This window comes from Hypanus sabinus, chromosome 8, assembly GCF_030144855.1.
Source record: "Hypanus sabinus isolate sHypSab1 chromosome 8, sHypSab1.hap1, whole genome shotgun sequence".
Taxonomy (NCBI): Eukaryota; Metazoa; Chordata; class Chondrichthyes; order Myliobatiformes; family Dasyatidae; genus Hypanus; species Hypanus sabinus.
The window spans coordinates 142,205,229-142,221,135 of record NC_082713.1 but is presented as its reverse complement, the minus strand read 5'-3'; the positions used below and the strand labels follow the sequence as shown (position 1 = coordinate 142,221,135).

Sequence of the window (15,907 nt, the reverse complement as noted above, 5' to 3'; positions counted from 1 at the left end):
CTAAGTGTACATTGATTAGTTGGGAGGGGCAAAATTTTGACTGGCAGGTGGTGCGACCTCCGACCAGGTGAGGGCAGTGCTGTCACGTGACAGGAACGGCTCTCTGGATACAGAGGTGTGCTTGTGCTGACAGTCAGCAAGAAGGAGGTTGTATCACCGATCCACACTGACTGTGATCTTCTGATAAGGAAATCAGGGATCGGTTGCAAAGGGAGGTACAGAGGCTCAGGTTTTGATGCTTAGTTATTAGTACTGACACAATAATGATGTTGAATACCAAGCTGTAATCAAAAAACAGTAGTCTACCATACAGTGCCTATAAAAAGTACGCACCCCCCCCCCACCATAAGTTTTTATGTTTTATTGCTTTACAACAATTGAATCACGGCGGATTTAATTTGGCTTTTTTGACACTGAACAACAGAAAAAGACTCTACAAAGTGATCTAAATTAATTACAAATATAAAACACAAAATATTTCATTGCATAAGTATTCACCCCCCCCCCCACAAATATGACACACCAAATCATCACTGGTGCAGCCAATTGGTTTTAGAAGTCACATAACTAGTTAAGTGGAGATCTGTGTGCAGTCAAGGTGTTTCAATTGATTGCAGTAAAAATACACCTGCATCAGGAAGGTCCGATTGCTGGTGAGTCAGTAACCTGGCAAAACCTAGACCATGAAGACAAGACTCCAAGCAACTCCGTGAAAAGGCTCAGCCAGTGTCCACTCCACCCGCACCTTCACTTGGTCAATCCATGACTCTTCCCTTTTTGAATCTATCTCCATTTTGGAGATAGGCTAAGCTACTAACATCCATTTCGTGGCTACTGACTCCCACAGCTACCTTAACTACTCTTGTCCCACCCTGCTTTCTATAAGCCACACAGAAAATGCTGGAGGAACTCAGCTATTCAGTCAGCATCTATGGAGAGGAATGAACAGTCAATGCTTCAGGCTGAGATAGTTCATTGGGATTAGAAAGGGAAGGGGAAAGGAAGACCTCCAGTAAGGACACTATTTCCATGCTCTAGTTCCTCCTTCTCTGTTGTATTTTTTCCAGTGATTCTATTCCGTGGCTTCACCAGTACTGTTGTTAACAAAATCCTTAACAGCATCTCATCCATTCCTTTTTTCTGTGTTCTCACCTCCCTCTCTCTGGGTCTGGAAAAAGACCCCTGGTCCTCACCTTCCACCATACCACCCTCTGCAATTTCCTCCACCTTCAAAAAGATTCCACCACTAGACTGTACCACCACAATGAGGACTCTGTGAAAGCTCAGGGAACATCATCTTGTTCTATGTCCGTGCACTTTGCAGTCTTCTGGATTCTGCATTGAATTCAGTAAAGTTGACAGCATAATCAAAGACCCCACCCACCCAGGAAATTCCCTTTTCTCCCCTCTCCCATCAAGCAGAACAAATGAAACCCGAAAGACGTATCTCCTGGCTCAAGGTCCGCTTCTAATCCATTGTTATCAAACTCTCGAATGGAGTTCTGTGATAAGATGGGCTCTTGGTCTCACAATCTACCTCATTATAATCTTGCACTTTGTTTCTTGCACTGCACTTTCTCTTTAGCTTTTACACTTTATTCTGCATTGTTATTGTTTACCCCAATGCACTGTGCAACGATTTGACCTGTATGAGCAATATGCCTGATAAGTTTTCCACTGTATCAAGGTGCATGTGACATTAATAAACAAATACAGCTTCAAGGTATCTTGTTCCCTCGGCCTATATCAGTCATCGGTCTTTAACTTTGTTTCACTTTATTTCTTTTTCCCTTTATTTTTCTCTGTAAGTGGTGGCCATGCCCAGCCTCCCTTCCTGTTCCCCTGCCCCTCCTCCATCCTCGCCACTGCCTCACAAGCTTCTTTTATCTGATTGACAGTTCTGACAAAGGAACTTTGACCTGAAATGTTGATTTCGTGTTCCTTCCTGCAGGTGAGTGTCACCAGCCGGTTATTTTCAGCATTTAGTTAATACATTCAGATTTTGCTTTAGAGCTGTGCTCGGTCCACAAGTGTGACCCTGGGCTTCCAGAAGTCCATCACTTTAATACTCATCCCTTTCCTATTCTGAGTTCTGACTTTGGTCTACTGTGTTATTATACTATTGTGTACAGTACTATCGCAAAACACTTTATAAGCTCGAGGAGCAGTATTTTGTCTTCAAGCTCAAGACATCAGTTTCAACACTGAATTCACAATAATTTCAGCTAATAAGACTTTCTAGTTTGTGTTAGAATGTCTAATTCTGCTGAAAGGTCAATTTACAATGTCCTGATGAAGGGACTCGGCCGAAATGTCGACTGTACTTTTTTCCATAGATGCCGTCTGGCCTGCTGAGTTCCTCCAGCATTTTGTGTGTTGCTTGGATTTCCAGCATCTGCAGATTTTCTCTTGTCTGAGCTTATAATGTCAACCGAATTTTCCTTTCTCCCTGGATTCTGCCATTCACTTTAATTTCACATTTCCAGAAAATCTCTTTCTTTATAATTGGAGAGGGAGGCCCTCTATTGTTTAGGGTTGACCATGGGTGTCGCTTCCCGGCTGTCTACGTATCCATAAGCCAGGACAGTAGAATACAGAGAGCAAGTTGTTGCCCACACAGCAGGCTCCCCTCCTCCGTGCAGCTCACAAATCCAAAGGAATAGCAGCAACCTTTTTATATATATATTTTTTAATATAATGCACAATTCCAGCATTTTTCCTCTTCCTTCTGATACCTCCTTGTGCTTACATCTCCTCCTGATAGATTAACTATGACTAACAAGGGACAAAGTTTAGAAACTCTGAAGTTCAAAGTTCAAAGATCAAAATTCAAATTTATTAATAATGTACACCATATACAAACTTTAAGTTCATCTTTTTGCAGACACCAGCAAAACAAAGAAACACAATAGAATACATGAAAACTGCACTCGACAGAGACTGACAGAGACCCAATGTGCAAAACAGGGCCATTGGTGCAAATAGTGAAAATAAGCAGACAGATAGCACATGGAGCTTGAGCTACAGAGTCTCTGGAAGTGAGTCCACAACTGTGGAGTCAGTTCAGCGCGGAGGTCCAGGAGCCCAATGGCCACAGGGTAACAACTACTCCTGAACCTGGCAGTGTGGGATCAAGACTCCTGCACTTCCGGGATGGTAGAAGTGAGAATAGAGGGAGATGGGTCAAATGCAGGCAGACAGTGCTGACTACCTGTTCATATTCTGCTCTTGGGCATGAAGTAATGGAGCTGAGCATTGGGTTAATCTTCGCGTAGCGACCACCCCCAACGATGGCGCACCTGACGAGCAGCATACCTGCAGAATCTCCAAATTCTTCAGGAGATCGTAAAATCACTAGTCACATCAACAGTTCAAAAGTGCATTTCTTTAAGGGAAATTACAGGCTGCAGTATCTAGCAGAGTGTCTAGTAGTTTTGTATGCTGCCCATAAAATGTCACTGTACATCACCAGCGCCATCAGGTCAGGTTCCTGATCATCATAAATATCTGCAGAAGTGAAGATATTTAATAACATTTTCTACATTCTCATAAAAAATTATGTGTAGAAATACTAAATTATAGCAGAAGTACAGACAGTGGTAATCTACGTGTATCGGTCAGGTCAGGTTAGTATCACACATTGCTTAGAGGTTTGCAATCATTTTACAATTTGGACCAATTGGCTATTTGACTCCAGATGTAACATGAAAACCTGTACTTCAAAGCTAATCTGATTTTTTAAAAACCACAGGTCCTGTTGATTCCGGCATATTATTCAGTAGCTTTGAATGCAAGCATCTTTGAACAATAAAAATTCTATAGTTAGAAGTTTTCTTATCCTTGAGTGGAAGCCACAGTTGCACAGACACAATGATGCAATCAGATTGTCTTTGGCTCTTCCAGAGACAGTTTAGCAACTTATTGTTGCAATTTTCCCACAGGATCAAAATTAGGCAGATTTCAAAAGTTTTCTTGTATCAAAAGAATATTTCATTTACCCAGATTTTTGACATCAAAAATTATTTCATTTACCAAAAACATGGACAATATACTATTCTTTTCCCAGTACAATTTGTCATTTTGAGCTACTGTACTTTAAGTAAGATTATGCAAAAGTATACTTTGAAGAGATTAACTACCCTCAGAATCTTGAAGGCCCCACCTGTAAGACATCCTGTCAGACCTGATTGACAGAAGATAAACCTGGGTGTGCTGCTGCTAAAACTGCCTCTTAACTCTATATGTTGATGTTATTCAGAAATTTAAAAACCGTAACATTTGAAACAAATAATTTAAAGGGTTGTTTTTCCTCCTGTAAGGAAAATGTTTATGAAGGCAGCAGAATTAACAGTAAACCTGAGATGTGAGCATTTTAGAACTCTGCAAAGGAGGATTAAGAAATTGATAAAGGAAGGTAGAAGCATAAAATGGACTGTAAGAGCTTTTAAAAATCTGTAACAAAAAGATTAACAATGCCAAATATGGACACAGACAGCAATGAAAGAACTTATGAAGGGAATTAAGGAAGTTGCTTATTTGGGGATGCCGTGGTAGCATAGTGGTTGGTGTAACTCTGTTACAGCCCCAGTCACCTGGGTTCATTTCTATTGCTGTTGTAAGGAGTTTTAATGTTCTTCCCATGATCGTGTGTTTTCTCCAGGTGCTCCAGTTTTCTCCCACATTCCAAAGACGTACAGGTTAGTAGCTTAATTGGACAAGTAGGTGGAATTGGGCTCATTAGGTGGAGGGCCTGTTACCAAGCTGTATCTCTAAATAAAATAAATAAACAGAAGAATTAACCAAATAATTTGTGTGTTTTCAAAGAGCAAGGTGTACAAAACTTGCCAGATATATTAGAAAATTAAGGGATAAGTAAAAATGAGAAACTTAAGTAACTAAATGTTAATGGGATTTCACATCATTGGCCAACACTAGCACTCTCTTTCATTTGATACCTCTGGGCACGTATTCAATGGAATTCAGTTCAGAAGGATAAGGAGATGGGGTGGACTTCACTGAAACCTACAGAACACTGAAATATCTAGTGGAGAGTGGAGAGGATGTCAGTGGAAAAGTCTGGGTTCTGAGCCACAGACTCAGAACTTACAGGCGTCCCTTTAGAACTAAAATTCAGAGGAATTTCTTCAGAGGGTGCTGAATTTGTGGTATTTATTACCATAGAGGGCTGTGGAGGCCAAGCCATTATGTTTATTTAGGGCAGAAATTGACAGGTTATTTATAAGTAAGGGCATTTTTGATTATGAGGAGAAGGCCAGAGAAAAGTGGTGAACAAAAATATCAACCATGTTTAAATGGAGCAGACTTGATGAGATGAATGGTTTACTTTTGTTCCTCTTTCTCAGGGCCTTATTCCAGTTATCAGATTACCTATGGTTTTGATGATATGTACTGTGGGGGAGGTGGAATGATGATAAGGAGGTTGACTTCAATACACCACGGCAACTTGTACTTACCAACTTCTTACTAGATTCACTTCATACATTTTACTGAGTTGTTGAAAAAGCTGCAGAGGGGGAGTTTGTTTGTGGAGACAGATTCTGGGGGATTAGTTTACACTGAAGCTTCTGCTAAATTATGCAGATAGATGTCATTCTGAAGGAGTGAAATCAATGCTGTAGAATTTAACAACTAGCTGTTAAGAAGTCACCTATTTGAAGAGTAGAAAACTAGCAAAAGCTAATCAATTGTTTAACAGCAACAGCGAAGGAACAAGTGTTACAGGTATGTTACACAGATACGTTATCTTATACCGTTGGTATTACACATGCTAAACATGCAGTACAGTAGTTTATTTATTTTGAGCTCCATAGAACTGAATTTCAAAAGTGTGGTAAGTACAGTTTTCTTGCATGTTTAATGTAGACAAATAATTCAATTGGAAAGAAAAAGGTATCTGAATGTTGAAACCATAAAACTGGGGTATAGAGCCAACCCTTTTTCTCACCAAGTTCGCACCAGCCATCAAGTACCAACTATACACCTATCTCGTTCTTTCCATATTCCCATCAAATTGCCCCAAATACTTCTGTTTACCCACACCACACATCATTTAGTGTCTAGTGCACATGTCCTTGGTGTGGGAAGGAAATGGATTGCACTGAAAAAGTCTGTGCTGTTAAAAGGCAAACATGCAAATTCTCCACAGGTATCATTGAGGTCAGATCTAAACCCAGGCCAAAGGATTGTGAAGCAGCAACTCTATGAGCGGTGTCATTGTGCCTCCCAATACACAAGTTCCATATACATTTATACTTCTCGAAGTATCCTTCAACCTCCCCTATTCCAGAAAACAACCCAGTCTAACCAATCTTCTTCATAATTGCATTTTGCTGGACTGAGCATCATCCTTGTCAATCTTTTCCAAAATCTCCAAAATGTTATTGCATCTAACTTTGTGACCAGAGCTACAGTATATACTTTATTTTAGCAATGTAAAGATGAATAAGGTGTGATTGCACTATTTTCTATCAATTTATACTAATCTACCCAATAAATAAACAGGTCACTGTTCAACTTGTCAACTAATCAAACATTATATGGTAAGAAATTAAATATTTGAAAATTATAGTATATTAATTCTACAGACGTCTCTCACAAATAGTTTTGCAAAAGCCACATTAACAGTCATTCAATAAATTTCCAAACAACATTTATTTTTATTGCACTGGAACTCACTAGCTGACTCGAGCAGTGACAAAGAGAACCTGCAGTGTTTAACCTGTAAATAGCAGTAAGCACTGGCTTCAATGTATATATCAAATGTTTAATTGAGAAGGTCAAACCTATCTTTTCGGAAATGAACTGGATTCCAATACGTTAATGGAAAAGCTAGCCTGCTGAGATTCTTTTGTATTACGCTAGGGAGGTGTGTCGTGAATATGGGAACACATTTGTTTTCAGTGGGGATTGTAAAGAATTAGGTTTAGGAGAAAACACGGAAGTTATTGTTATTAGAAAATTACATTAATTTTAAGGTGTAATTAGTACTTGTTTGAAAATGCTTTGACAATTTGTAATTTTATTAACTATTTACTTAAATTTTAAAAAGATATTATGAGTGTTAAAACTCATAATAAAAACCAATGTAGCCTTCTAGCTGGCAAACTGGTAGCGGGGCTTTTCTGATTGTCAGGGGATGGTTTGGAGACTGGGGCAGGGCCTTCTGTCTGGAAGGTAACTGATCCAGATTAAACTACTGGAGTCCAAGATGCCTCATGCCTCATGCCAAAAGGACGAAATTGTTAATACAACAGCAAAGTTGTATCTAACAAAAGGTTTTGCTCCACATGCCAATAGAAGTTCTCCCTAGACACAAATCACATATGTCCACTCTCAGCTGAATATTAAACAATTACAATCTTTTTACTAATCAATCCGTGTTAGGTTAAAGGCTTGAATTCAATTCTCTACTATTTTTCCCAACATAAAGTAATTTTATTTCTTTATGATCCTATGATTTCAGTCTCTGAGGCCAATATGCGAGCAGCTTTCAGGAGGGTGAATCTACAAAAAGCATCTAGCCAATCAGGGTACCTGGCCAAATACTAAGGACCTGTGCTGATCAAGTGGCTGAAGTGTTCTCTGAGATCTTTATTCTCTCACTTCAGCAGTCTGAAATGCCCACTTGCTTCAAGCAAGCTTCAATTATACTGGTGCCCAAGAAGAATCCTGTCTTAATGACTATCATCCAGCATCCAAAGTGATGAGGTGCTTTGAGATGTTGGTGATGAACCTGCCTGAGAAGTAACTTAGATCCATTCCAATTTGCCTGACAGAGTGGCAGGTCACAGCAGATGCCATCTCTTTGGCTCTTCACTCAACCCAGGAACATCTGGACAGTAAAGATGCATACATCAGAATGCTCCTTATCAACTAGAGCTCAGCATTCAACACCATCATCCCCTCAAAACTAATCAATAAGCTCCTAGACCTGGTCCCAACATATTGATGTAGTTATAAAGAAGGCAAGACAGTGGCTATACTTTATTAGGAGTTTGAAGCGATTTGGCATGTCAACAAATATGCTCAAAATCTTTATAGTTGTACCATGGAGAGCATTCTGACAGACTGCATCACTGTCTGGTATGGAGGGGCTACTACACAGGACTGAAAGAAGCTGCAGAAGGTTATAAATCTAGTCAGCTCCATCTTGGGTACTAGCCTACCCAGGACATCTTCAGGGAGCGGTGCCTCAGAAAGGCAGCGTCCATTATTAAGGACCTCCAGCTCCCAGGGCATGCCCTTTTCACACTGTTACCATCAGGTAGGAGGTACAGAAGCCTGAAGGCACACACTCAGTGATTCAGGAACAGCTTCTTCCCCTCTGCCATCCAATTCCTAAATGGACATTGAAGCTTTGGACACTACCTCCATTTTTTAATATATAGTATTTCTGTTCTTGCACATTTTTTATTAATCTATTCAATATACATAATTGATTTATTTGTTTATTATGTTTTATTTTATTTTTTTCTCTCTCTGCTAGATTATGTATTGCATTGAACTGCTGCTGTTAAGTTAACAAATTTCACATCACATACCAATGATATAAGCCTGATTCTGAACTTCACTCAACTTCATTTGCCCTATTATTATAACGTTCCTACAACCAATAGATTCACTTTCAAGCATTCATCCCAAGTTCTTGATATTTATTGCTTATTTATTTATTATTATTTCTTTTTGTATTTGCAGAGTTTATCTTTTGCACTCTGGTTTAACACCTAGTTGCTGTGGTATTTCACGGATTCTGTTATGGTTATCATTCTATACATTTATTGAGTATGTTTGCCAGAAAATGTATCTCAGAGTCCGATATGGTGACATATATGTACTTTGATAATAAATTTACTTTGAACCTTTGAACTTTAATTTTTGTGTCATACTATTTGAGTTGCTGTTGTTAAATGTTATAAGAACAAAGTAAGACTGTACAAACCAACATTAGAAAAAAGTACAGACTACCAATAAGGCCTCTATTTAGGAAATGTTACCTGTGGCTGTTCATTACAGTATTGCTTACGAACTCCCACTGTTATTTCCTCACTGACCCCATTCAAAGTTCAAAGTACATTTATTATTAAAGTACATATACCTTATACAACCTTGAGACTCGACTCCTAACAGGCAGCCATGACACGAAGAAACCCAAGGGAACCCATGTGTTAAAAAAACACCGTCAAACACCCAATGTGCAGAGAATAAAAACACGTCATGCCCATAAAAAGAACCCATAAAAAAAGAATGTAAAATACCCAATGTGCAGAGAAAAAAAACACGTCATGGATACAGTAACCACAAACAAATGGCATTCTGAACTGAAGTCCCATAGGTCAGCGTAGCTCAGCACAGAACAGAGATCTGAACTGGCCCGTCCCTTGCCTCGCCATTATTGTTGCTCTCAGCTTTCTCTTATTGCAGTCTACTTTTGTTGTCTCTAAACCAAGTATGATGAGATTGCAAATCCAAGAATAATTACCAACAGTGCAAACCTAAACTGGTTTGGCCTTGCAGCATGTGGTTTGGTTGTTGCAATCTGCTACAACCCAAAGTTTAAGAGAACATCAGTTTTGACATTTCTTAACATTCCTATGTCCCTAATGGTTACATAATGGTTATGGCTTCTCAAGAACGATATTCTAATTGGTTATAAAAAATAATAAATTGGCAAAATATTTCTCAACCTGTCTCAAGTAAGTCATACGATTTACTTTTCCATTAGTTTTAGTTGGATTCAAAACCAAGTTAATTCAAAACTCCTGGGTTGCCCACTCTGTTCAGAATTATGATGGGTAATCTGTCTAATTATTTAATTATTGTAATGCATGTTTTGTATTTTAAAAGCTAGAGGATGTAAACTTTGTTACAAAAAAAAAGCTTATTTTAGTGGGTGGAGCAATGAACAGTAGGAATGAAGTAACAAATTAACATGATATATTCAATATTCTACAATGCCAAACTATCAAATATTAACTAAAATAACCAAGAATATAAAGAATTCTCCAAAAATCTTTATTAAAGTTGTTTGAGGTAAGAACGCCATGAAGAGAGTGTTGTTATCTAATTAGACTTTGTTAAATAATTTATAGCTACCACACCTGTGTGATTTAAAAAGTATCATTAACAATTTTTATTCTTCAATCCAGACAGTGACACAAGTGAATGGCTTGTTTGTTTTTTGCATTGAAATGAAATGCAGATATGCGAGGTTAAAAAAATATTAAATAGTAAAACCTAATCATTCTAATAAAATGTAAACAATTAAATTGCAAAAAGACTTCTTCAATCAACTTCCACAAATGCTGAACAGTTCTTCCATTCTTTCACCCAATTTCAAACTTTTTGCAGATAGTGCATTAGCACATAGGTGTGTGGCTGCTCGATGTCACAAATATTCCACCCACTATATAAGGAAGAGTGAAGGGAGTTAATAATACAGGGCGGGGGTAGGTGCTGGAAGTTAAGCCCATAAGTGCACAGGTGCAATCTGGAGTACTTAAAAGAAATAGCCATAGAAACAATGGATATATTGGTTATTGTCTTTCATAATTCAATATATTGAGAAATAGTTCCTACAAATTGAAGGCTGACCTAATATCAGCAGTGAGAGAAAATGCAAAAGGCACTTATAAGGGATATCATAATTGACTCTTGCAAATTAACAATGGGATTAGATCACTTTGATTTATGAAAAGGAAATTGTGATTGACAAATTTACTGGAGTTTTTGAGCAGGAGGATAAGGGAAAACCAGACAACGTGGTGTATTTGGATTTTTAGAAGGCCACTGATAAACTTGTACATAAAATGTTACTTGACACTCAAGAAACAGAGCAGGAATTAAATGATTCTTTCCCATGGTGGCAGAGCATTACCCACTGGGATCCATACCTGGACCCCAGCTATCTGCAATACACATTGAATTATTTGTAATATGTAATGTTTCTAAGATTGCCAATAACATTAAACTGGATGGGATTTAGACCCAAGGCTCAAGCTTCTGTAGGAAAAATAGAAAACAGAGTAGTATTTAAATAGTGATAGTCTGAGATATGCTGATGTACAAAGGTGTCCATGTAGATTGGTCACTAAATGCTAACACGCAGGTAAAACAAGCAGATAAGACAAAGGTGTTGCATACAGAGGCAAAGTTGCTTTACTACAACTATACAGGACCTTAATGAGCATACCTGCAGTATTGTGTGCCATTTTGATCTCCCACAGTAAGAAAGGGTACACATGCTATTGAGAAAAGCTAATCAGATTCGTTCTTGGAATGTTTTAAGAGGAGAGATTGGGTCGAATAATTAGATGCAGGATGTTTTCCTGTCCCTGTCAAGTGGGGTGCAAGTCTCAGGATTGAAGTGTAACAGTTAGGGTTGATATAAAGAGAAATGTTTTCATTCAAGGGATGGAGAACCTGTGTAAATCTCTACCATAGAAGGCAAAGTTGCTTAATATATTTAAGGAGGAGAAAAGGGTGGCACAAAAGCATTTGGGGGTATGAAGAGCAAACAGCAAAATGACATTAGGGTAATAGTACTGAATGACAGAGCAGACTCAAAGATGACTTACTCCTGCTCTTTGGCTCTATGAGTTTGGTATGAACAGATTCTCATTGATACTTTCAGAATTTACATCCTTATCTGTTCAGGAAAACAAAAACTAATAAATTCAAGTCTCATTCAAAGTCAACAGATAAAGACATATGAAAAGATGGTTCTGTTGTTTTAGGACACTCATCATTTGAATTTTAGCTTTCTAAGAATTTTTTTTTATTGAATATGGTTTTTCATTTGGTTTTAATTCCCACAGATGTAGTATGCACATTCCCAATCCCCACATTTTATTTTAAATCTGTGTTTCCACTTTTAAATTTTAACTATTATTAGAGAGAAATAATATTTATAACATTCTATGCAACCAAAAGATATTTAATCTTAAAATATGTATCTTTGCACAAATCAAAGTTGCAGTATAAATGTAGTTGCATGCCTATTTTCATTCTGGCACATATTTTAAGTACAAGCATATATACACATTTGTGCAGAATGTAAGTTAAAAGTACCTTGCCAAGATGGATAATAAATTTTGCAGAACAACAGTGCAGGTTATTAGGTTGCAAAACACAAAATACACTTACAGCTATTTGAAAGAGAAAATTATTAGGTAACTTAAAATGAATTAAGGTAAACCGATACCCACAGGATCTCTTTCCTCTCACTTTAGGTTCACTTGCAGGGTTCCTTGTTTGTGAGCAGTCCCCGCTATCGGTGTTATTTACAACAGATGTGGTACTGTAGTGAAATAGCTGGTAAAAATGCTGAAGACAGAAGCTGGCTTTGAAAACTGAATTAAATTAGGTCAGAATGCAAAATTTTGTGACCTCATCTTCAATAAATAGTCAGCAGACAAGACTTGGTCATTAATGCTACACTCATTTACATTGTACAAGGAGAGCCCAAGAGGCCAAAAGCAGAGTGCAGTAACTAGATCCAGTTAATTTTATATATATATATAATATATATTAAGTGATTATAAAGCTGTTCATTTTATCTGGTAAGTGATTCTGTTTCTCTTCTGAAGTCTGAGGACACATACATTCACCATATTAGCAGTAGTGCTTTGGACAAGTGTAGACTTTCCGGGCACTCATTAGATCAGAAGGCCTTTTTACTTAAATTATTTGCAAACAAATTGATCAACTATTTGGGTGCACTTTTTGCATTTGACATAACAGCACCAATGGAATTTACAATAGCATCTTTCGACTTGCATAGTCTTGAACTGGTCATAACCCCGTCCACAACACATTAGCTCACAGCCATCCATTCCCTCTGAAGTCTTGTTACACAGGCGGCCTGTAGTGCCTAGTGAGCCCGTGGTCTCATTCTTCACACAATAGTCAGGGCTTTGGTCAAGATAAACAAGATCATCTGCAGTGGGAGGATTGAAGCGACTGTTTACCAGTTCCAGCCTCCCTTTACGGTTGATTTTCATGGCAGCTGCACTGTCATACTTTTCCTTGAGCAGATCACCCACCTTCCGGAAATCAGCTAATTGAAGCCAACACGTCTTTAAGCTGCAGGAGCCGGAAACACCATGGCACTTGCAGGCCACATCTGCCAGATTATACACAGCCTGGAATAAAAGGACAAAGTTAACTTTAGAAATTAGGTTTCATGAATAAAATCATCAGTGTTAGTGCCCATTCATGAATGATACTTAACAGCTGTTACTTCCAGCTGCAGAATTAGTAAATCTGTATTTTCTCCGGACTAACGCAAGCCTGAGAAACAGCTTTCATGGTCCTGATAGCTAACAAGTGAATGATATTAGAAACACAAGAGATTCTGCAGATGCTGGAAACCCAAAGCAACACACACAAAGTTCTGGAGGAAATCAGCAGGTGTGGCAGCATCTATGGAGAGGAATAAAGGGCCGCAGCATAGACACTGCCTGACCTGTTGATTACATACTTATTACGAGACAGTCAGAACCAGAAACATGTCCAGCCATGAGTGAAGAGATACAAAGCAGGAGAAAAATTAAGCAGCAAATTTCAAGTGATCCAGGTCATGGAATAAAAGTAAAGCACACTCTACAAGAAGCACATTTTGTTCATAAGATTAAATTTAAGACAGATCATAGTGATAAATAGAATTGCTAAGAAAGCCTAAGATTGTTTTTGGATTAATTTTCATCACTTGAGTATGTAGACATACATTGGATTTCATACATATGTGTTTGAGTGGTGACGTGCAGATGAGGCATCGTGTGACACAATATTAAAAACATGAATTACTGCCCCCTGCAGGTAAGAGTTGTGTGATAACAGCTTGCACTTAAGTATAATAAGATGATTGGGCCCACGGAGTATGTGAAGTCAAGAGCCACAGAGGTCTCCATGGCAGGTTTTAGTTTGGATTGGTGTGAGAAACCACAGAGGAGGACAATTTCACTCAGTGGACAGGTTATATGGGAACAGGAAAGTTAGCTTACTAACAAACACTAATCAAGGAATATTTGTCATTGACCCAGGTAATATGCAGAGAACAGAAATTACCGTCACCCTTAAAGAGGTAATAGCCAGTAATTATTCAAGTACAAGAAGCTTAGGAGAAAAATATAGCTTACAGCAAGAGCCCTATATATAGCTTTAACTCAAAGAAGTGAGGGAAGAAAAAATGCTGAAACCAAACAGTTACAAACAGATTTCAGCCTAGATGCACTGGGGCAAATTGTAAAGCTCTGAAATTTGTGAATGGTCACCAGAATATATCTATGAAAGTTTTTAGATTCTTGTAAAAAAATTATCAGGTTCTTCAGGAAAAGGAACCTTCCATTTGTATCCAGTTTAGCTTAAGCTCCTCAGTATGATGAGAAAAAAATACAAATCTGCTCTCCACATGCTGAGAATAAATCAAAGTTCTGTAGCGGTGTGCTACACGCAGTGCTAAAATTACGACACGGAGTCGGTAACTGCAGTCGAAAGAAAAAACTTTATTCGAAATCCTCAGCCTCACTTTTAAGCCTCCCTCAACCTGCCCCCCGTGGCGCAGAGGCTCCAAAGCTCTGTGCTCGCAAACCCCAGTAGGCTATCTAATTGTGAGCCGGTTCAGATGTGCCGGGAAATGGGTCGCCACATAACCCCCCCCCCCCCAGAACCGGTGATACACCCCCCAACGTCCACAGTCTGGGCCGGAACCTGCTTGGGAGGTCGGCCTCTGCGCCGAGGTGCCGGAAACTCGGCCGGTTGCGCCAGGTCCACATGGGCCGGTTTGAGGCGGTCCACCGTGAAAACCTCCTCTTTCCCCCCAACGTCCAGCACGAACGTGGACCCGTTGTTCCGGAGCACCATAAACGGCCCCTCGTATGGCCGCTGCAGCGGTGGCCAATGCCCGCCCCTTCGTACAAACACAAACTTACAGTTCTGCAGGTCTTTGGGTACGCAGGTCGGGTTCCGCCTGTGCTGTGAAGTGGGTATGGGGGCCAGGTTACCGAGCTTCTCACGTAGTCTGCCCAGGACTGCTGCGGGATCTTCCTCTTGCCCCCGTGGGGCTGGTAGGAACTCCCCGGGGACGACCAGGGGCGCGCCATATACCAACTCGGCCGACGAGGTGTGCAGGTCGTCCTTGGGCACTGTGCGGATGCCGAGTAGGACCCAGGGAAGCTCGTCCGCCCAGCTGGCTCCTTGCAGGCCGACTTCAGGTGACGGTGGAAACGCTCCACTAGCCCGTTCGACTGTGGGTGGTAGGCAGTTGTGTGGTGCAGTTGAGTCCCCAAAAGTCTGGCCATAGCTGACCACAGGCTGGAGGTGAACTGGGCGCCTCTGTCAGAGGTAATGTGGGCCGGTACACCAAAGCAAGATATCCAGGTGGTGATCAGGGCTCGGGCGCAAGATTCGGAGGTGTTGGCCTCTGGCCATCTTGTGAACCGGTCCACGATAGTCAGGAGGTGCCGCGCTCCGCGCGACACTGGCAGGGGGCTCACGATATCCACATGAATGTGGTCGAAACGCCGGTGGGCGGGATGGAACTGCTGTGGTGGGGCTTTGGTGTGCTGCTGCACCTTGGCGACTGTACGAACTCCGCAACCTGGGCCACTGTGTCCTGGTCGAGGGAGCTCACCACGTAGTAGTAGCGGGTGTCGTCTGAGGTGATCTGGCGAACGTGGAATTGGGCTTCAGCTTGCTGGAACCATAGGTTCGGTCGCTGTGTCCAGAAACCCGGCAGTTTCAACGAAACCGCATGAACAGAGGCAGCGTCGGTCATTTCTGGTCCAAAAATCGTTTGGACCGTCGAGGTCACCATTTGTAGCGGTGTGCTACACGCAGCGCTAAAATTACGACACGGAGTCGGTAACTGCGGTCGAAAGAAAAAACTTTA

At 40.1% G+C, this 15,907-nt stretch overlaps 1 protein-coding gene across 3 annotated transcripts in view; it reads right to left on the bottom strand.

Moving 5' to 3' along the window:
* Positions 1–2,814: 2,814 nt before the first annotated feature.
* The window catches only part of wnt5b (wingless-type MMTV integration site family, member 5b), a 129,790-nt gene continuing 116,697 nt past the window's right edge, over positions 2,815–15,907 (bottom strand). For all 3 annotated transcript variants that reach the window (XM_059978069.1, XM_059978071.1, XM_059978068.1), the window contains exon 5: positions 2,815–13,160. In XM_059978069.1, the coding sequence (XP_059834052.1) occupies positions 12,702–13,160 (459 nt within the window). In that variant the 3' untranslated portion in view covers positions 2,815–12,701. The remainder of the gene's footprint in view (positions 13,161–15,907) is intronic.